The sequence below is a fragment of the Gadus morhua genome, chromosome 7 (assembly GCF_902167405.1).
Source record: "Gadus morhua chromosome 7, gadMor3.0, whole genome shotgun sequence".
NCBI lineage: Eukaryota > Metazoa > Chordata > Actinopteri > Gadiformes > Gadidae > Gadus > Gadus morhua.
In genome coordinates this window covers 9923236-9945475 of record NC_044054.1, presented here as the reverse complement: position 1 = coordinate 9945475, position 22240 = coordinate 9923236, and the positions used below count along the sequence as shown (strand labels likewise).

Genomic DNA, 22240 nt, shown 5'->3' with positions numbered 1-22240 from the left:
CCCGCAGCAAACTCGCGCCACGACACTTGCGCCCTGAGAGGCGTTTCGGCGAAAAGCAGAGGCGTGTTCCGGCGCAAAAGATACATGGTACTATCTTACAGATCGAAAAAGCAGTCGCGCCACTGACCGACGCAGACCTGGTCTAAATGCCCTAGCGGATAGCACAGTTGGTGATGCTATTTTGACGTGCCTAGGCACGTGCTATGCCATGCGTTAAAATAATAATAATAAAAATAATAAAACTCGAGCAAAGCATATCCCAGCCTTCCAAAACAAAATCTCGTTTTAGGGTCAATTATAACGTTGGTTACATTTTTGGGAAAGAACAGCTGATACAGCGGTAACAAGTTGTACTTTTAAATCAATGCAACACCGTACAGCAAACACATATTTTCTTGACACAGACATCGTGTACAAGCCCATAACTTTTAGTATAGCATAATACAGTCCATGGCAATGTATATTAACGGGGGGACACATATTATGAATACAAGCAAATGTATACAATACTGGTAACAAACAATGTTTGTATATTGCTGCATATCATTAAATAGACCAACAGTTGCGGCCACAGGACCGCATATCATATGTGTTAAGTTCTCTTTGACCAAATTGACATGACGACTCAGTGTTTTTGAAGTTGTAGAGGAAAAAACATTGACCATTGATCGTGTTAGGATTCTTGTGGATGCCTGAAACGCAAATGATGACGTCATTAGCCCCCCACCAGCTGGGGGACGTCAGAGTGGCGTTGAATTATCATTATTATTTTTTATTTGTATTCTTTTTGTAGCTTTAAATACAGCCCCTTGATAATTGTATTACTAATTGTACATTAAAAAGTATTTCTGCTCAATTTAAAAGGTTGAATCTCCTCGTGACTGAATGTTTGTATACAGCACGCAGGCTTGATGCGCTCGACTTTTTGCTGTGGAGAACCAGCACCTTGAATATTTACAACAGCGTTTCTATAGCTCGATGCGGTTTCGCAATGATTACGTCTTTAGGGAGATATTCCTGAACCACATAAAACGAAACCGGATCGTTTTCGCCCGTTTTGGCTCCGTGTGGACGGGGCCTAAGTGTGTTTTTTATTTGGGTCCCAATTGAATGTGTCCAATTGATAAGGATTTTGGGAAGCCAGTGTCCTTGTAGCTGCATTTTGAACTGTTGCATTTGAATGCATCTGAACTGGTTAAAGGAGCCTGCTATTTATTGTAGCTTCTAACTGCATTGGTCCACTCCTCCCAGATATCAGTTTTGTTATTGATCCTTACACAGAGGTGACTCTAGCTTGGTGCCTGAAGAGAAATGTAAGCAGAGGGTGAGAATCATTTCCATAAATTTTCCAAGCACTCCGATGCCCCTGCTATAGCTCAGTTGTATTTTATCCTTTAATCTTGCTGGTAAAGGAAGAGTCATCATATATAATTCATCACTAAGGGTTGGGCTTACTATCATTTTAATAGATTTGACTCTTTATCGTAAATATTTCAGAAATTCCTTCGCCACGTGGTGAATGCTGTTTTTGTACACGACATGTTCAATGGCTTAGCGGATTTTTCTGGGTTAAGGATGCGAACCAACACATCTGCATAGATAGAAATCGTATGATTACCATTTATAATGTCTAGCCCTTCTGTGTCCCATTACCTCCCCAACCCCTTCAAACTACATTTTTGGGGCCTTCCTTCAGTGGCCCCAGCAAATGGAATGGATTGGTAAAATCCCAGCAGTTGGGATGTAGATCGCAGACTCAAGATGACTAATACATTTCCTTTTTCAGTTCTTGATTTTATGAATTCAAATTTGACTTTTGAAAGACATTCCGACAGATATAGCATTTACTTCTATCAACATATTACTAATCTATAATCACATTTGTATTCTTCAGTTTGGCTGCCATTGTTGGATTGTGGGATTCTTCCTCTGTCGTCCACCTCAGCGAGCTAGCAACTGCCTTCACTCCGTTCATAGGGCCATCGGTACTACACGGCACTACACCCATAGTCGAACTGGGACACTATACTACGGTGCAGTGAGGTAGTGCGAGAGTTGGTGCGTAGTGGTAGGGTTTAGGGAAGGTATGGGACAGCACTTAAGACATCATTGCTTCCGCGCTCAAGTGCTAATAAACAAAACTGAGGAGAGATTGAGCAACATTGTCATAGGCTAAGGAAGGGCAAATTAATAAAATTTGTAAAAACTGAAGCTATGGGGCAAGTATTAAAACATGGAAGCAGGACATTTGGGCTAAATCCAGACTTTCCATTGCATGTAGCATTTACTTTTATTCTATTAGGTCAAAAACTGTGCCTAGTGATAAGGCAGTTGCTTTTTTTGTGTCTTGTGCCACAAAGAATTGAATAAGCTGACCTTCTGTTTTGAAGTGCAGACTCAGCGTGTTGCTGCAGCTGGCTGAGCTTCCCGCTCAGTGGAGAGTGATCTGGTCAGCGATGGGAGTGAATAAAATGCATTTCAAACAACGTTTTATGCATCAAGCTTTTATTCGATTGCCCATATTATAAATACGAAAAATATGGAATATGATTTAGGAGACAAATGTAAGACATCCAATATGTGTTAAAACGTTTTAGGAGAGAAGAGATTTGCTAAATGATGGTGTTGAAAAGTGAAGATGCCATTTAGGATTGAGAAGGGTGGGCCTGAGATGACTCTGGGAACAGAGTCGCGTGGACTCTGTGCAGTGGTCCGCCTCCTGCAGATGTGCAGATGAAACATAAAGGGGCTTGTGATTCCCTTTTTTCCCGAGGTTTCAGTGTAATGTCACTAGTTACTTTAATTTAGGCCTGCTCGATTATGGAAAAGAATCATAATCACGATTATTTTGGTCAATATTTAAATCACGATTATTCAATCGATTATTTTTTGAGTTTGAAAACATGATGCATTTATTCAGCATGTCTCTCCCAAAAAACACTTTGTAACTGAGAAAATTTTGCCTTAAAAAAATACACAAAATGGTTTCAAATCTAAAATAATGTACAGATATGTATCCAGCTGTTCTTATGTACACTTTCTATAAAACATTTAATAAAAAAAATGAAAACTTGTTTATATTAGTTTTGTGATCGTTTGACGCTAAAATCGAAATCGTGATCAAAGTTCGATCAATTTCCCAGTCCTACGTAATGGCAGTAATTTTGTTATTTAGCAAGTTACTTTTAAAACTAAGGCTACCCAACACTGACAATGAGGACGCCTGATCTCTAAAGAGGTCATTGCCTCGACCTCTGGTCCAATGCTGCTCCTTCCTGTCCAACCAAGGCCTGAGCCAGCACTTCCGCTTGCGTTGTCAGTAAATCCACAAGAGAGTCTTTGGATATTTTGGTCATTTCATTTCTTCCACACAATTTAAATTATGTCAATAGAAATTTTGGCATGCTTACGACCCAGGTAGGACAACTCCAGAATAACTTATACACCAAGCCCAGATAATTCATCAGTTGATGACCTGTTCTTGCACCAATAAATACATGACCTACAATTAGACAGTAATGATTAAAATAGGACAGAGGAACCTACTTTGAAATATTGGTGCTCAGATATGACGCTAGTTTAATAAATCTAAAAAGCTACTTTTTGGCCTACATAAGAAGGAATGCAATGTACAGTAGCGGGAAACAGGTGCAGCACCAAAGACAGATGGCTCAACACTGAAGTACCTACTTTACTTAAACACATGTATGCAATCGCATAATGGTGATATTTCTTGCACTTCTAAATGTCCAAATGTAAAATCACCACTATCAGATTTTTACAATCCACTTATAGATTTGTTTTAATTATACATTTTTCAAAAATTTTGATAATCAATTTTAATAATATTATGAACATTATATCACTTATATATTCTGTCATCTCAAAACATCTAACAAGCAGAACGTTGTTTGGTGTGTTTGAATAGGCATACTTATGGTCAAATCAGTTTATATATGACGTCCCATGTGTCCCAAATGTTCAGACATTCCAATATTGCATTTAGGTAATTGTACAGCTGTGACTTGTTGAAATGTTGACGAATTGTGGTTCTCAACTGACTTGAGCTGTATTTCAATCCAACCAGACATAAAGTGTACTTGCTCTGCTAGATAGATAACTTTTTCCGATTCCTCAAAGGGAAATTCTTGAATTAATGCAGCCGAAGTGGCCAGGCCATTGGAGATAAAGACAAAATAAGATGAATAAAGACAGATAGTATCTAGGTCAGTATGTACAATAACGTGCAATAAAATATGTGTGATAAAGATTAGCAGCAAACAGAATAGAGATATATCGTCCAGTTCAGTATGGTCAAGTCAATGGCCCATTGAACGTGATTGCCGAGCGACGGAGTTGACTTGATGTCGTTTGCACTCTATTTGTCACCCTACTCGGTCCTCCTCTTTTCTCTGAGAAACGTACAGGACTGCCCGTTTGAGTTAGTTTTCCCCCAGACTGCCATACCCTATCAGTGGGAGCGGCAAAATGAGCGTTCCTGACAAAATGAATATAGTAATTAGGGCTGATTCGTTGGCACAGCGCCAATCCTCCGGCTGACTAGCGTCTCGCTCAGTTAATTACAGCCCTGCCTGTTTAACACCACAACGCCAGAGAGATGTTCACAAGGCAGACAGCCTAAAACTCCCCTTCTTCGTTTTTTCCTGGTCGCTCTGTGAAGCTCGTCTCTGAACTCTTCTAAATGGCCTGCTATTGATTTCACAGGCAGAGCTGTAATGTAGCCTGGCTGAGGAATGTGTTGGGTGAGCAGGAGTAAAGGCGGCAGGATGGTTGGAGAACAGAGAGGACAGTGGCTCACCTGTTAGACAGGAGTATCATCTGACTGAGAGGCGGTGCCGGTGGTGGGGGGGTTTGGAGGGGGAATATGCCGCCTTTATATGCGTATGGTTCGGATCTACTTTAAGATGCTGTGTAGATAAGGTTGTTGCTATTATGATTATTATTCTTGTTGTTATTATCATTTTGAATTCGTTATTAATTTCACTGTCTTGGCTACAGTAATGATAAGGAATATAGGGCGTAAATGAAGAGGACAAAGGGCTTCATGCCCCAAAGACACAGTGCAATCAATCACACCTACATTCTATTCTATTAATATATCCAATATCCTCTTCTGAGCGTTGAGTCGGCCCATGAGATGTGCCACTATCTATAGCTCTAAATCTATATATTTGGTTCCGTTTTTATGGTAAGTGTCCTCAAAACAGCTGCCAGTTTTAGACAGTGAGTAGCAAAAAGCCAATGTCCGCAGACAGCATGTCCATTTGCTTATATTAGCCAAGAGCAACCCCGTTTCCTGCCTCTGAGTTCTCTCATTAGCCAATCAGCTGCTTTAATGCCACCTTTCAGCCCACGGGGAGGAGGACTTAGTGGGCGAGCAAAAACCACTGTTCAATAAAAAGAGAGAGTGTGTGTGTCCATGTGTGGGGGATGAGGGGGGGGGGGCTATATTTGCATTTTCACACTGTAAATGAATGTAAGGGCTGACTTTGTCTTGAAACCCCCACTCAATAATTTACCCTCCTGCTGACGCACATCCTGGAATGACGCAGCTATTTTGACCCTGCACCACCCCCCTCCAGAGGGCCGTGTAGGAGGGTGGAGGGACAGGGTGGACTCTGTACTAGAACAGTAGTACATTTGAACCATCATAGGAGTAAGAAAGCAAAAGCGCCCATTAGATGATAGGCTGAAATTATTTACTTTATTAACTATTGCTTCGACTCATGTGTTTATTCTCTATGGTGTTGTCATAAGATAGGTCAATCTGGAAGACGCTCTGTTATTGCTTGGCTTTTAATCAAACAGACATCATGCCACTCTGGAATCACGTCAACCCTGTCTGTTCAACACAGCAGTTTTGCACAAGGTCGTTGAGTAGTCCGAAAGGGCATTGTGTCAACGAGTAAGTTATTCTTTGCCTTGCAGAACTGCTCCCCAGGAAACCGCACAAAAAGAGGATTTGTGGGGGAGCAGGGGGCATTAAACCTTCCTGTATGTCCTCTTTGGTTGCTAGAAGTTCATCTGCACCCAACAGAGTAACCCCACCTCCTCCATGGAAGACCTTTCTAACACCACTCCTTATATTCACGGACACATTTCAAACTACTCCGCTGTGCAAATATTGAATGTGTATGCATGCTGTGATGGGAATTTGTCCCAGGTCAATCATTTCAGTGTAAACTGAGTAGGAATAAAGAGTCATCCGAATTTATAACAATCAGGCTAATTTAATGAAGTAATAAAGGTACAACCATCAGAAAACAAACAATCATCCGAGGTTTCAGATGAGAGTTCGCCCTGCTTCTTTCCAGGCGTTCCGCAAGGAGAAGTCCAATGCATTTGCAGAAGCAAGGTCTTATACACTGTTGTAAGGATGCTGAGAACAGCTCTGCCTCCCAATATAACTATAGTATTTGTTAACCAGATGGTAAACTATCGATGAACCTCCTCAGGATGTCATAAAGGGGGACGTAGCCATGCCTTATCAGTTGGAGCCCCGGCTTCTTAACCTTCCTGAGGGGGGTCAAGAAAACAGGCACATAGCAACAAATGGCAGCAAGAGAAACAGAATGTGAAAATATAATTTTCCCAGTACAATACATACATGTGTTGTTCTAGGAATAAAACAGGACAGACTTTGAATGGGCATAGAAAGAATTAGGGCTGTACCAGAAGTTGGATTAGTGATATGATGGTTTAAAGAGAGAGGGATTGCTCACAATATGAGGAGAACTCTCTCTAATGAGAGATCTTAACATATAAACAAACCTGATGGGCCCAAGTGCCCTAACAGCAATCCTTCAAGTGAAAAGTATTTATTTTATTGGATATGTACTCTCTGTAGCAAAGCAATCTTAAAGGCCCTATCCAAAGGAAGTCAGATGGCATTTCAGCCAGGATCATTTTTGTTGGGCCATAAAACGTGAGTTCGGGGTTGGACGTAGCTTTTGTAAAAGTCAGAGGTTTTGTTGCAGTGGCTAGGGGTAGAGCTTGGAACACCAAAGCTAAACCTTCAATCCCATCACTATTAGATGAAGCTGACAACAGAGCCATACCTAGACCAAATACTTGTCACCTAGAACAAAAGTAAATAAAAATATTTCCTAGAGTGAATACTATTTTACTTTTGTTCTATATTTTGGTGTTGAAGCCATTCAACTATAGGTTACCCAAATTGGACTGAAAAGAGCCACTTTTCTTTTTGTTTGCACTTTAAGCGGGAACCAACGGGACAATTCTGGTGGGCGTAGCGATTTTAACTAGAACTGAAATAGCCACACTTGCAGCGCTGGTAGTTCCTCCTAATGTAATTCAACTGGTGAATCAGAGTGGACACGGATCTTGGCTTTGTGGAATTAATGATTGAGATTTTAGTCGCTGTGTGGGCTTCAATTTGTTCTTTTATTGAGTCTGTGAAAGACTGTTGATCAGCCATTATTTTCCTATCATGAGTCCAATGTGTTTAAAGTCATTTTAACACAACCTCTCCTCCGTTGTACTTTGGTTTGTGTTATTCTGCCTCTCCGTTCTACCCCCCCTGGTGAAAATTTGCACTTGGGCTGTGGGTGGTCTTGCGGTGGGAGACACAGGCTGGACTCAGGTCAGGTTTCAGACTGGGGGAGGGGGAAGATTCTTAGTCCTCTGGCTCTCTATATGTGTATATTTATATATGTATTGTATATTATATATATATATTTATAAATAAATATATACTGTATATAGGTATGTAGGTGTGTGTTTATGTATATATATATATGTAGTTGTTACATATTGTTGTAAAACCTTTTTGGTCAATTATTTATATCTTTAGTAGAGCTAAGCTGTGTAATTTGTGGTCAAATGTACAGCGAGGTGATCATTATTGATGATCATTTAGGTTGATGCAGGGGATTATTTCGCGATAATGTCCCGGCTTGCTGAACATTATCCCTTACATGTATCCATAATGTCGAGTGTTTTTATTGATAAATGATATCCATCCATCCCAACTCCTGCTGGGTCACTGCGTGTTATTTTTAGAATGGGACCCCCCCCCCCCCCCCATGTTGTCCCTCACTGCTGACCTTAATGAGTCAGTGTCTGTGAATGCAGCCATGCACACACGTGCACGCTTCATGTACTCTGGGAGCCTGCAATAGATAGGCGCACGCCAGCTATTCACACTAAACCCACTCCCAATCTTTTAGATATCCAACATAGGACTGTGCAACAATGGTGATTTTTGTTGTTGTTGCATAGTGGTGCTTAGTTTCCTAAGGCAACAATTGATTGAGTGATGCGCGGGTGCGTGTGACTGAAGCCGTGTCCACTAAAAATGCATGTTGTTTTGTTTCCTGCCTATGAAGATATTCATGGTCCTGTATATTTCGTTGGCATTGTCGTGCATCCGTTCCGGTCTGTTTCGACGGAGAAAACACCTCCCTTTGTGCCACGATCATCGTTTTCAAATACCAAAAGAGAGAGTTTCAAAGTTCTTGTCTAAGGAGGGCCATAGTCCTTATCTCATGTGATCTCCCCAACCTACTTCTCTCTCTGCAAAATACTGTTTTGAATTAATTTTGGTAGCTTTTATGTAAAACTTACATCAATATTAAAAAGTCCCTATGGTGTCCAGAGCAAGAAGTTCTCTTTACGTTTGGCTTTAAGTGTAAGACAAGACAATGCCTATTAGGGCTGGGCGATATTGCAAAAAATACTATCACGATTATTTTTTCGATATCGATCGACATCGATATTAATCACGATATATAATATTTAAAAAAATATTATAAAATAATATAAAAAATATATCTTTTTTTTTTCTCTTATTTTCATTGTTGTTGATAGTGTGTGTGTGTGTGTGTGTGTGTGTGTGTGTGTGTGTGTGTGTGTGTGTGTGTGTGTGTGTGTGTGTGTGTGTGTGTGTGTGTGTGTGTGTGTGTGTAACGGAAGCTCAAACATGCACCAGGGAATGGGCGTGTACTTGGGCATTAACCGCAAAACTGCGATCTGACTATTTTGTTTATTTCTGCCGCATTGGCTGTCGGGTAAATCCATATCAGAAATGTTTTTTTCTTTTAATTTTTTTTTTTTAATTTTTTTTTACATTTTTTTATTTAATTTTTTTTTCATATCGAGCATTTATATCTAATGCTTATCGTCGTAATCGACGTGAGATTTATCGCGATTAATAATCGTAATCGAGTTATCGCCCAGCCCTAATGCCTATGGCTGTTGGCATCTTCGTTGTCTAGCTAACATCATTAGATGGGCTGTACTAAACATGTGGATTCGTTATTACTATCCTTAAATTACTAATAGCTATTCTCAGCTATCCCTCTCCTTCACATTCTTCATGTCTCTTTCTCCATCTCTCATCTCCTCTCAATCCTTCCCTCCATCCCTCTGTCCATCTCTCTTGTTGCCTTTGTCTGTCCCCTATCTGTCACTCTCACTCTCGCTTAAGGAATCTGATGCGGGCCGCAAACGGCAAGTGGTGTATTTTGTCTAATGCGTGAAGAAGGATATGCTAAGCACATCTGCTGTCCCGATATGTCTCGGCCTCGGAGGTCTCCCTGCCGCCTCCACCGGGCTCATCGAGCACTGCAGCCCGGTGGGATTCAACACCAAGACACAATCTCTGCATTCACATCAGTTTCTCGTTGCAATGTGAATTTTCTATGCTCCGTTTTACTGTTATTGTTACAGCCACAATACTCCTTCCAGGTAGGAAAACGTGCATTTATGATTAACGTGTATGGTCAAATAGCACCGATCCATACAAGGTCAACCTAAACCCCAAGGGCAATCCCTGGAGGTGTTTTGTCTCCTTGCCGGCCCCGCGCCCTTATTTGTGTTTCGCAGGAAGACATTCTCTCCGATGCAGCTCTGGCCCGGCGACGGCCACACACATGCAGCGCCGCAGAAGCGGTGTGCTTCATGTGGCCTCCGTGCATGTTCCAATTTGCGCGGCTGGCTGCGTTGCAGGTTCTTGTCCCAAAGCCACCACTAAAAATAGCTCTCCCGCAGTCGCCCGGCAGCCAAACACCGTGCCCGCGATTCATAGCTAATTATGATCCGCCGCCCTTTCTCCTCGGCGTCCTCTCTCACCTGCGCGTCTATCGCCCCACCGGGAGCGGGACGGGGTCTCCAGCGGCCGCAGTTGATTGATCGTCTTGTCTGGTCGAGCTGGGGGGGGGGGGGGGGCATGTCTCTGAGCCTCCTTTCAACGGTCACCCTTTTGTCCTTTAGTGTTCTGCCCAATTCCCCTTTCCCTCTACCGGTTAGGGCAGTGGGGGGGGGGGGGGGGGGGGGGGGGGGGGGGTGGCTGGGGTGTGGATCGGGATCCGGACTCATCTGTGTTTGCTGTTTGTGGAGTCAGTGGGGGAGGGGTGCACTAGAGAGGTTGACCTCATTCCAAGAAAGAGTATCCAAACTGAGGGTACTGGTTGTTGTTTATGTTATGTTGCTCTTTTTGGTTGATGTTATGTTTGTAGGTTCCGTGCAATATATATATATATATATATATATATATATATATATATATAAACCGTAAGTATGTATGTATTTAAGAGAGAGAGAGAGAGAGAGAGAGAGAGAGAGAGAGAGAGAGAGAGAGAGAGAGAGAGAGAGAGAGAAAACTCAAAAGCCACAGAGGCAGAAAACATCTGACAATCTGTGACGGTGAGTCTTGCCGTGTTTAAATAATTCAGATCATTGTTCCCTGTGCCCCGACATAGTCCCAGGGATCTCTGCCTCTCATGGAGAGAGTGAAGACCTCGGCTAAACAGAGTACAGAGCACACTATGTCAGGGCAGCTCGGGGAGCAGAAAAGCATATCACCCATAAGCAGTGAGTGTCGTTGAAATGGTCCTGATGTCACATCCTCTTCTAAAGGGGTGAGCCCCTTTTCTGTCCTTGAACAAACAGAAGACACCTGGGATCATCTCACCACACCACCGTTTCATTTCCGTCTGTAGTGTGTGTGTGTGTGTGTGTTTATGGCTGTGGGTGTGTTTGTGGATGCGTGTGTGATTTTTGTCATACTTTGTTGAACATCAGTGTTGTAACGTCTCAACAGATGATTCAACACACATGAAAACACTGATTCATGTGAAAGAGACAAGACGTCTCTATCTTAGTCCCAAGCATGGCACACACACACACACACACACACACATAGACACACACACACACACACACACACACACACACACACACACACACACACACACACAAACACACACTTAGTGGCATATCCTCCGCAAGCGTTTTGAAACTCTTCAAATTGCCAATTGAAAAACAGTTGGAAGATTGGGAAATTGTCATTTTAGGGAATGAAAGCCCACCTGAATGCCGTTTGCCCATGTGGTTGTTGTTAAATCCCTGTGGATCTCTTATGGCATGTCCTGTCTTTCTCTTAACTCTGTCCTTCGATGCATTTTAGGTTAACACGCACAGGCACACACGCACACCTTATTACTGCGAGCATGCAGTGAGTCACTACCCTCGTTTCTCATTCTGTCCGCCCTCCCCCTGTGACACATACACACCCGGAACACCCCCCTCACCAAGTAAAGCTAAGCCCCCAAATAAAACATTCATTTCAGCCTGACTGGACAGACGTGCATGCAGAAACACACACACACACACACACACACACACACACACACACACACACACACACACACACACACACACACACACACACACACACAAACACACACACACACACACACACACACACACACACACACACACACACACACACACACACACACAAACAAAGTGACAGAAAGGGAGAGGATTACCGAGCATGACTATGAATTATATTTCACCCAAATGCAAAAGTTGTACCTGGGTCTTCTCTGTTTGTGTGCTTGTGTGTGTGTGTGTGTGTGTGTGTGTGTGTGTGTGTGTGTGTGTGTGTGTGTGTGTGTGTGTGTGTGTGTGTGTGTGTGTGTGTGTGTATGTATGTGTGTATGTGTGAGTGAGTGAGTGTGTGTGTGTGTGTGTGAGGAGCAGGGTGATCTACTTGCAATGGCAACAACATCAGTCAGACTCTCCAAGGTTCAAGAGCCGCATGCACTTACTGGCCCCTGCCATTAGCTCCCCGGGACCACGGCATAAAACACATGCAGATTGAATATGAAAAGCCGCATGCTCTGTGTCCTTGCCCGGCACCAAGGTGGGGGGGGAACTGCCCTAAAATCTTAAGAGAGGAAGTAGCATCATTTTTTTCCTCTTTTTTTCTTTGGTCATAAATGGGTTGTTTGTGTCCAGGACTGTGTGTTCCTGGAGAGTGGACGCAGGGCCAGTGTTCAAGGCACACTGCTCCAGGAGAAAGACCCTCAATGGAGCCCAGCTACTTGGCTGCACTTTCTCTCACTCCATTGCCCTCTTTCTAATCTTTCTCTCTGCATCTTTCTGTAGAGCACTGCCTTGTGCGTGCGTGTGTGTGTGTGTGTGTGTGTGTGTGTGTGTGTGTGTGTGTGTGTGTGTGTGTGTGTGTGTGTGTGTGTGCGTGTGCGTGGACCTACAGGCTTGTTGCCCCTGGAGTTCTGGGCTCCTGTCCAGAACAGGAAGCAGTCAGGGGTGGGCGAGAGAATCTTTCTTTCTTTCTTTCCTTTTCAAATTTCTGCAATGCCTTGTGGTTGACTACTCTACATGCGTATGTGTCTATGCTCGTTCCACTTTGCCTGTGCCATTCTGCTTCTTAATATAAAGTAATATGTAACACACATTAGCATATATTTATTGATAAACTTTGAGCACAATTTATATACTGGTTAAACCAGTGAAAACCTACCATTGGATTGTGTTAGACAATCATTTACTCTTTTTTAATACAATACAGTGCATATTCTGTCATAATCACACATTCATAAAAATAACTGCAAGGAGGGGAGGCCTTTTACCAAAATGGTCCTCATTCCAGGAAGGCTGAAACTTCCTCTCTGTGCTGTCTCCTCAGCCACCACTCCTCTTTCCTGCATTCACTGCCCCTCGCTTTGACCAACACTTCTTTTAATAGCCCAGTGTCCCCCTGGTTTTTCTGTTCCATGTAAGGAAGAAAGTACAGTCCCGTCCGAGCCTTGACTTTTAGCACCCACATGCTCGCTACTTTTTAAAGTGCCATTATTCATTGCTCAGACCTCCACCTAGAAGATGGGATTTATTCACTCAAGGTCTCTGTACATCAATTTCAAGCAGCATGCAATGGCATTACCAGGCGCATGTGTGTGTGTGTGTGTGTGTGTGTGTGTGTGTGTGTGTGTGTGTGTGTGTGTGTGTTTGTGTGTGTGTGTGTGTGTGTGTGTGTGTGTGTGTGTGTGTGTGTGTGTGTGTGTGTGTGTGTGTGTGTGTGTGTGTGTGTGTGTGTGTGTCTGTCTCTGTCTGTCCAAACGGTCACACAGAGCACATCTGCTGTGTGTGTGTGTGTGTGTGTGTGTGTGTGTGTGTGTGTGTGTGTGTGTGTGTGTGTGTGTGTGTGTGTGTGTGTGTGTGTGTGTGTGTGTGTGTGTGCGTGTGTGTCTAGTGCCGGTGTTGAGTGCTGGTGTTCACTGTGGACCAGGGCCTGGGGAGCCATCTTGTTCCAGGTTAACAGTGTTATGTTGAAACCAGATGTGTGCGTGTTCTTTTTGGTTTCCTTTCTGTCCCTTTGTCACATGTCGTTGAGGCCTCCCCTACTCAACGGTCTACAGAAATGTTTGGACAACGCTTTAACCGCTGCTAGCGGGAGGCGTGCACACCATACCGCTGTAGCCGTACACGGCTCAGGGAACTCTTCCTTCATGTCAAAGTGTGGAAAAACACTTAGTGTGTCCACCTCAAAAGGCCCATGTATTGGGACCACGGCTAATTCAGGTTGGAACGTATTTTTTATTATCACATGATGCATTATTCAACCTCTGGATTTTAATAACATTAATGTTAATGTTGGTTTGAACGAAACTAGGACCCTTAAAACATTTTCCTGCCCTGCCTTTGGAAGTGTACCTGGCTGGACTATCTGTGCGTGACGTCACTGAACTGATATGTTGTGTCTCTGCTCTCGCAGCCAGCCTACAGGGCATGTAGTCGTTTTTGTATTGAATATGTCTGTAGGAGTGTCACTGGTACCATTACCCTCAAGATCATGATTCAAATGGTTAACCTTGTAATCATTGGCTGGCTCAACCCGCATTCACAGAAAAATACAGCGGTACAATACGTCCGGGTTTGATTCCCACCTTTGCCTGCTGAATGCTAAATAGCTATTTGCCACGTCACTCCCTCTATGGTCGGTTGTCACTGTTTCACTCTCTATTCGGCACAAAAGCCATTAATAAAAACACATTTATATACTGTATAAACTAAATCCTTGTTCTTTGTTTTATGTCTCATAGGACCTTCGGAAGCAGGTAGCTCCACTGCTCAAAGGCTTTCAGGCAGAGGTGAGCATTACTAGATATTGTGACTTCCAAAAAAACGAAATGATCATTCTTGTTCATATGATTTTGTTTCCTATCTTCTGTTGACCATACTCACAAACTGTTCTGTTGCAGCTTTGTCATTTCCATTCAAGACAACAGTCCCTCCTCTCCATACGCCCTCCCAAACACCTCGTAAACCTTGACATGTTCTGTCTGGGTGGTTGCTTGCCAGACTTCCTGTCTGTGTGTGTGTGTCTCTCTCTCTCTCTCTCTCTCTCTCTCTCTCTCGTTCTCTCTCCTTCCCTCTTTCTCTCTCTCTCTCTCTCTCTCTCTCTCTCTCTCTCTCTCTCTCTCTCTCTCTCTCTCGTTCTCTCTCTCGTTCTCTCTCCTTGCCTCTTTCTCTCTATCTGCCTCTCCCTCTCCCTCCCACTTGTTCCCTCTCTCTCTCTCTCTATTTCTCTCTCTCTCTCTCTCTCTCTCTCTCTCTCTCTCTCTCTCTCTCTCTCTCTCTCTCTCCCTCTCCCTCTCCCTCTCTCCCTCTCCCTCTCTTCCTCTCTCTCTCTCCCTCTCTCTCTCTCCCTCTCTTCCTCTCTGCTCATTGGAAGTCCTCTTGTGGCACTGTATCTGTCTGGCAGCTGTTTTTAATTTGCAAACTGGTGGGAAGAATATATTTTGTATATATACTACAACAATACAAAAAAAGACTGTGTTGTCAAAGCATCCTTAGAAGTACACACACACACACACACACACACACACACACACACACACACACACACACACACACACACACACACACACACACACACACACACACACACACTGAGGCCACCTACCTACACCAGTAGGGTTTATAGTTTAAAAGGAGCCCAGTTGAGGTGTTTGCTTGGCGTTGGTTACGCAGAGTGTAAGTGCTGTGATTGTGGTGTTAATTTTGGCCCACGTCAATCGTTTCTGTACAATATCATACAACAAACAGACAACAAACAATAATCGGAGGCCTCAGATGGGAGTTCGCCCTGCTTCTCTAAATGCTCCGCAAGGAGAAGGCCAGTGCATTGGCAAACCCAAGGACTTCTCCTAGAGAGTTGTCAGGATGCTGAGAACGGCTCTAGCCCTCAATAAAACGATAGTGTTGGTTAACCAGATGGTAAACTATCGAGGAACCTCCTCCTCAGGATGTCATAAAGGGGGACGTAGCCATGCCTAATCTGTTGGACCCCCGGCTTCTCAACCTTCCCCCCCTGGAATTTAACTCTAGCATGTTTTTAGAATCAATATTAAGTGGCAAGATGTACTAACGAATTTGTAGAAGGATCTTTCAGGAAATAGTGCAATCTGCTTATCATCCCTAAACAGCCCAACGTGTGTCGAAGCATTTGATCCGAATTTCACTACAAACATGATAAACGTACATATTGTAACAGTTAAATGCATTCCCTCAAAACACAAAGCCAGTCCAAGTCTTATCAGCCATAAACTGAAGCTAAAAGATTTTTAAAAAAAAATTGGAAAATAGTTTCTGCCATGTTCCAGGCACATTTGTACAATGATCTGGTCTCAGAAGATACCTTGACTCTATTGGTTGTTATGCCATATTTGGAAGCTCAATCTTTACATTTTTCCCCAAAGAATCTCACCCGAAGTAACCATTTGAAGGGATATTTGTCACAATTTTCTTCCGGGGGGGAATGCCCCCAGCCCCCCTAGAGTTGCTAGGTTACCAACTCACAGCACCACTGCTACAAAAAAATCTAAGGGAAACACTGAAGTTTGATGTAAAATAGCAAATTGAAGGTCCATATTTAAATAGTAGTAGATTTAGACCAATGCAGTCAACACTGGAAAAAGTCTTTATTCAAGCTTACCCATGGTGGTCATGATTACTGAGAGAACCAGAGGAGAACCACTGTTTACCCTCCGTCTAGCCTCTAGTCTCTCTCTCTCTCTCTCTCTCTCTCTCTCTCTCTCTCTCTCTCTCTCTCTCTCTCTCCCATGCTTCATAACTTGCTCGCTACTGCATCATACATTCGCAAGCGATGAACTTGAACAGCTGTGGGCATGTGTGTACATTTTGTGCAATTGTGTGTGTGTGTGTGTGTGTGTGTGTGTGTGTGTGTGTGTGTGTGTGTGTGTGTGTGTGTGTGTGTGTGTGTGTGTGTGTGTGTGTGTGAGCGAAGGAAGAGCTTGTGAGCGACATAGAGGGGAAGGGCTGGTGGATTTGGCCAAGCTTAGTTGGCTCCAGATGTTTTGTCCGCTAAAGCCCATCTGAGAATGTTTAATGTCTTCCTCTCCCCAGCTGGAGCAGCACAGTGGCTGACGCTGCATGGCGTCTCGCTGCGGCAGTATGCCTGTCTGCATGTATAAATCAAACCCACCCCAACACAGTCTGAGTAGAGGCAGGGCCCGGAGTGGGCCTGGTCCCTGTGTTGTGTGTGAGGTCTGCCCCTCCTCGTACTTTATTTGCGTTCGTCTTAGAGTAGAAACAGGAGCGTTCCTCCGTTCAGTCCTTTGAGGGTCCGTTGATTCACCTTGTTCACCATATACCAAGGGCCTGGAGTAGATCATGATACATGATCTACATACTGTATTTGATTATGGATCGTAGATACACATCATACACAACCTTCGTGTAAGCCCACGACTCACCGGTCAGCCTGCGGCCCATGCCAGGTCGTGTCACCTCCTCCTCCCCCTCGCTGGTCCAGACTTATTCTACATTAATCGGGTTATGATGTGTGAGTAAGCAGACAGGATTCTTTGGTCGCGGAGCAGTGCTGATTCTGCTGGGTCGTGCAAACACCAGCTCCCTACAGGTCAGAGAAAGGGGAATGAAAGTGTGTGCCAAGTTGTGTTTGTTGTCGGCTTACAGTATTCTGCTGAGGCTCAATAACTCTGCATACTTTTAGCTGCTCCTCTGTCCCCCGCCTCCTCCTCCTCCTCCTCCTCCTCCTCCTCCTCCTCCTCCTCCTCCTCCCACTCTCCCAGGCCTCCCTCCCTCCTTCCTCCCTGTCTTCCTCCTCCCCTCTCACCCCCCTCCCTCTCGCCTCCTGTAGCCAGCGGTGATGACCCAGTTAGCTGGCACTGGCTGCCCTCACTTCAAAAGCTGTGCCAGAGCTGGCTGGCTGACTAGCTGTCTGCCTGGCTGACTGGCTATCTGACTGGCTATCTATCTGACTGGCTGGCTGCCCTCACAAATGGCAGGAATTCATCTGGAATGGTAGATAAGCCAGTCTACTGTGATTCCAAAGGTTACGCTATAGTCTCTGTTTTTTGAGAGCTGTGACTGAGATCATATAATTATACATTTTTCGAATCCCGTTAGAAGATTTTGGTGAATAATGGTGCTCTGTAAGAGTTTATAAACACCCTGTTTTCAGTTCAATCTTCCAAAGCCTTCTTGTTGGTTGAGGGAGGGGAAATGTCCACACGGGCGTACTGCAGGTGTCGCTGTGTTTCCTCGTGTTGTGGTGCCTCATTCAGTCATTAAAGATTCTTGCAGTCTAACCAGAAGAGCAGAATAACACCCCCTGTTTTAGATATTTCTCTACTTTTTGAGTCGTTTTGCTGGTTGGTTGGACTGAGGGGAGTGGGACAATGAGTGAGAGTGGTTATTAATCACACCAAGTCCTGGATTATTCTTTCTATGACCCCGGAATAAGCAAGAAAGTCAGCCCCATTTCACACATCATTAAGGGAGGCATGTAGACCAATCGAAACACCTCGCCATGGACAATAACGCAACCCGCAACGCAAAACACGGCACATCTCTCATCTGTATCAACCCCAAACACCATAACACCGTCCATTTCTTCTGAGATTGCACCCTCAAACAATCAACACCCGAATCTTGTCAAGCCACGACGCCCGCTGTGGCCTGCTGTGAACCTGGAGTCCCTGTGGTGTCTTGTCTCCCTAATCCGGTTGTGCTCTGCCTGCTGCTTTAGATCGACGCTGTCAATCAGAGGAGCAAGGAGTCAGAAGCTGCCTTCCTACACGTCTACAAGAAACTAATTGATGCTCCAGGTACGACCTAGTGGTGTGTGTGTTTGTGTGTGTGTGTGTCTATCGGTGCCTGTGTGACTGTGTACGTGCATGAGTGGTGTTCTAGGTTTGGTTTGAACGCACCTGTTGCTGGGAAACACAAACGGCCGAAAGTGTACATTATACAAAACATTTGACCTGAGTATTTTGATTATATTTATAGTGCAGATATCAGCAATAAATATATCAGAAATATTTATGTCAGAAATAAAAGTTCAATTTTAATGATATTATAATAATAGTATAATATCTATTTGTTGTATATATTTGTTCCTACGTAGTAAACTTTTTTTCAACGTTTTGCACGTTTTGGCTTTCTGTTCCCTTCCTGGCTGTTGCTACATATATAGTAGCTAGTATAGTACAGGGACAGGCAGGAACCTCACCATGCCATATCACCATGGTTTCTTGCCGATATACATTGGCACATTAGGATCAATTTCTTGCAATTCTGTAAATATTGCGATGCAAGATTCCCATTCTTATGTGCGCTTGTATATTCTCTGTAACATATCAGTCGGGGTTCAGGTTCTACACATTGTAACTGTACAAACTGTAGGCGATAACACCATGGCACCCTCTGTAGGATGACAATACGATTTCTGAGTCAAGCTGACAGTACAAAGAACCGCAATGCTACAGTGATTTTTCCCCATTCCTAATAAATAATGAACATTGGTATCAATCCTTCGATTCTAACTGGAATGTAAACGGCCGCGAGCACAGGAAGTCCAAATCCTGAAGTGTCTTTTGGGCGCAACCATTCCTCCTCAGCTCCTCAATACCTGTACACACAGTGGGGTGACGGTGGATGTGTGAGCAAACAGAGCGATATAGACATCCCTTTCCTAACGACTTCCTCTTGCTCCTCCCGGGGGGATCACACTCATTAAGTATGCACACTGTGCCATCTCTGATCATAGGTCACTGATTTCACTCACTGCCATGTGGAGGAGCTTTAAGTCTTTATAATATATGAATATGAACATAGGAATATGTAAAGTCAGACTAGGGCCCTATTTTAATGGTCTGAAACGCAAGTGGGAAGCGCAAAGCGCAAGTAGCTTTGTGGGCGGTTCTACGGCGCTATAGCTAATTTACAGGCGGATAAATGACACTTGCGTCGCGGCGCAAGTGTCAAAAGGGTTGGTCTGAAGCAGCCTAGTTACCCGTAGGTGTGGTTTGGGCGTAACGTCCAACAAACCAATGAGAGTGCCAGCTCCCATCCCCTTTAAGAGCCATGAGCGCATTTGAATCGGACGAGTTGATATTTTGACAGCGCGTCTGCAGTCTCCGATGAGACAGATGCACATGAATTTCAAACTGCAAATGGCTCAGTTTATTGCCAAATAATATGGCCTAATTCACACATGGAATAAGGGGTTTTCTTCCACAACTTCAGAAATACAAGTCCTCAAATAAATTCCGGCAAAGAAAACGTATATGATATAACATATGATATGCGGTAACTGTGGTTATATTTAATGATATACGCAATACATTATAAACATTGTTTCTTATCAGTATTGTATGCTATCCTAATATGCATGTGTCCCCGCGGTAATAGACATTGCCATTGATTGTATTTTGCGTTACGTGTTTAGTTTGCGTGTGTTTAAACAGAGCACACACGCGCGCCCGCATTCATTCATTCTTTTTAACACTCACTCGCGGTAAAACAATGTTTTTCACGATCAAATACTCATCAATCCTAAAAGTTATGGGCATGTAGGCCTACACGATGTCTCTCTCAAGAGAATATGTGTTTGCTGTACGGTGTTTGCAGATGCATTGATTTAAAAGTACAACTTATTACTGCTGCATCAGCTGTTCTTTCCCAAATAATTTACCAAGAATGTGCGGCTAGGTAGATGGGAGAAGCAAAGTGTATGCGCGAGGTGCACAAGCAATCCGTATGCATCGCATGCGCATGTAAGCATGCGCCCTTAAAATAGCATCTGAACAACGCGGCACTGACTTTAAACCAGGTATTTCCTGATCAGTAGCGCAATGGTATTCAGAAACGGCAAAATACCGTTTGCGCCAGAACACGCCTCCTCCTTCCGCCGAACCGCCCCTTGGGGCGCATGATCAATCCCTAATTTACCGGCGAGTGGCGGTGGTGGGAAAAGTACGCTCTGCGCCAGTTGTAAACTAGCAACGACACATGCGCCAGTGACTAAGTCACTTGCTCCGGATGCAAGATAGGGCCCTAGCAGTCTTACAGTCATTCTTGGCAGATTTTGCATCATTTCTTCAGAAGAAAAACATAATGCTTGGATAGCAGTGATGTTTGAACAGGACAATGATTACTGCGGTAGGCTTTTAAGGCAAGTGGTGCTACCAGGGTGTGTTTTTGTATTGTATGTTTCGCTGTTTTACGTACACAGATAATGCCACTCCTATTGTCATTCATATCGTTTTATCTTTCTCCCGTTCTGTCTCCCTCCATACCCATCGGTTACTCTGTGGGCAGAGAGTTTCAATAGAATGATGTAATTGCGTAATAATGCCAGCTGTCTCATTAAAAGCAAGCATACAGCATACGGCATGCAACTGGAATTGGGGCATACAGTAATTAGCAGGGCCGCAATTAGTCCCGACTTTGCCTACAGATGAGTAGGACAGCAGTGAGGACAAACTCACACGCCTCAGACGGCGAGGAAGCTGCTGGAAGCGAGCGTTAAACTGGAACACGACACACACCGCAAAGCAAGCAAGTGTGAATCATCCCTAAAGAACGATCTCTTTAAAGCAGAGTTAGCTGTCGAGTCCTTATCGGGGAGATGGAGATCTTTGTTTGTACGTTTGGATAATATTTTGTTCTATATAAATATGTAAAACGGCGAAATGGGACAATAGATGAAACCAATTGGTAAACAGAATAGTTCACTCTTGACCTTATAATCGTTTAGACCGATCATGTGGCGGATGCATGGACCAGCAAACTGTAATTGGCTACCAGCTAACAAAAACTAGTATTCTTTGCCCGCTGAAAAGACCAGTTAAAACATCCTGTCCGAAAAGACCAAGCAATAGTGTTTGTAAAGGTTTTAAATCAACACTATGTGGAAAAAATTACACATTCTTCGCCAAATCGCATTTTAAACGCTCCATTAACTGGAGTGAATAGTTAGTCTTCAGAGGGATATCTCCGTAACGAAACAGGAAACAACAACTAGGCCTCACTCAAGCCCCTTACGTTTCTGGATTCCGTCTCGGCCTCTGTGCCATCTCGCGACAGAAGTTCTGCTGTAACACAGCAGGGATGCTGCATCCAGTTTAATGGTTTGTCGATATCAGTCTGACATTTTTGGGGGGCAAAAGTTCCTTTAAACTTTCAGATTGCAGTTTCAAAACTGTACTCAGCCTAGATAACGAATAGAAAAATCCATACTCTAACAGAATATTTTAGGCAAATTAGACAGTGTTGGCATTTGTGAGACTTTAAGCAATTATTTTTTGCCCCTATGGATTTTCCCATTACCTCGACAACGCGATACAGCCATTATCTCTTATTTGGTCAGATTCACTGTTTGGGGGGCAATTGACCCCGTTCATTTACATATTTGAAATGCCATCACAAAAATGAAATTATAATAGAGGATAATACATATGGATACACAAATATACAGTGTTCAGTTGTGCAGAAAAGTTGAGATGTTCCCAATGGCTCCATTTCTCAAAAGATTGAATGAGAAATAGTTTTGATAATTATGTTTATTTCCCCTAAGCCTAACCCTTGAATTTGTGGGTATAACGTCAATAACTATCACATT

At 43.6% G+C, this 22240-nt stretch overlaps 1 protein-coding gene across 1 annotated transcript in view; it reads left to right on the top strand.

Moving 5' to 3' along the window:
* cux1a (cut-like homeobox 1a) overlaps positions 1–22240 on the top strand; it is a 103754-nt gene that overhangs the window by 35517 nt on the left and 45997 nt on the right. Inside the window, exons 3-4 of the mRNA XM_030361041.1 lie at positions 14391–14438; positions 18365–18443. Of these exons, the coding sequence (XP_030216901.1) occupies positions 14391–14438; positions 18365–18443 (127 nt within the window). The remainder of the gene's footprint in view (positions 1–14390; positions 14439–18364; positions 18444–22240) is intronic.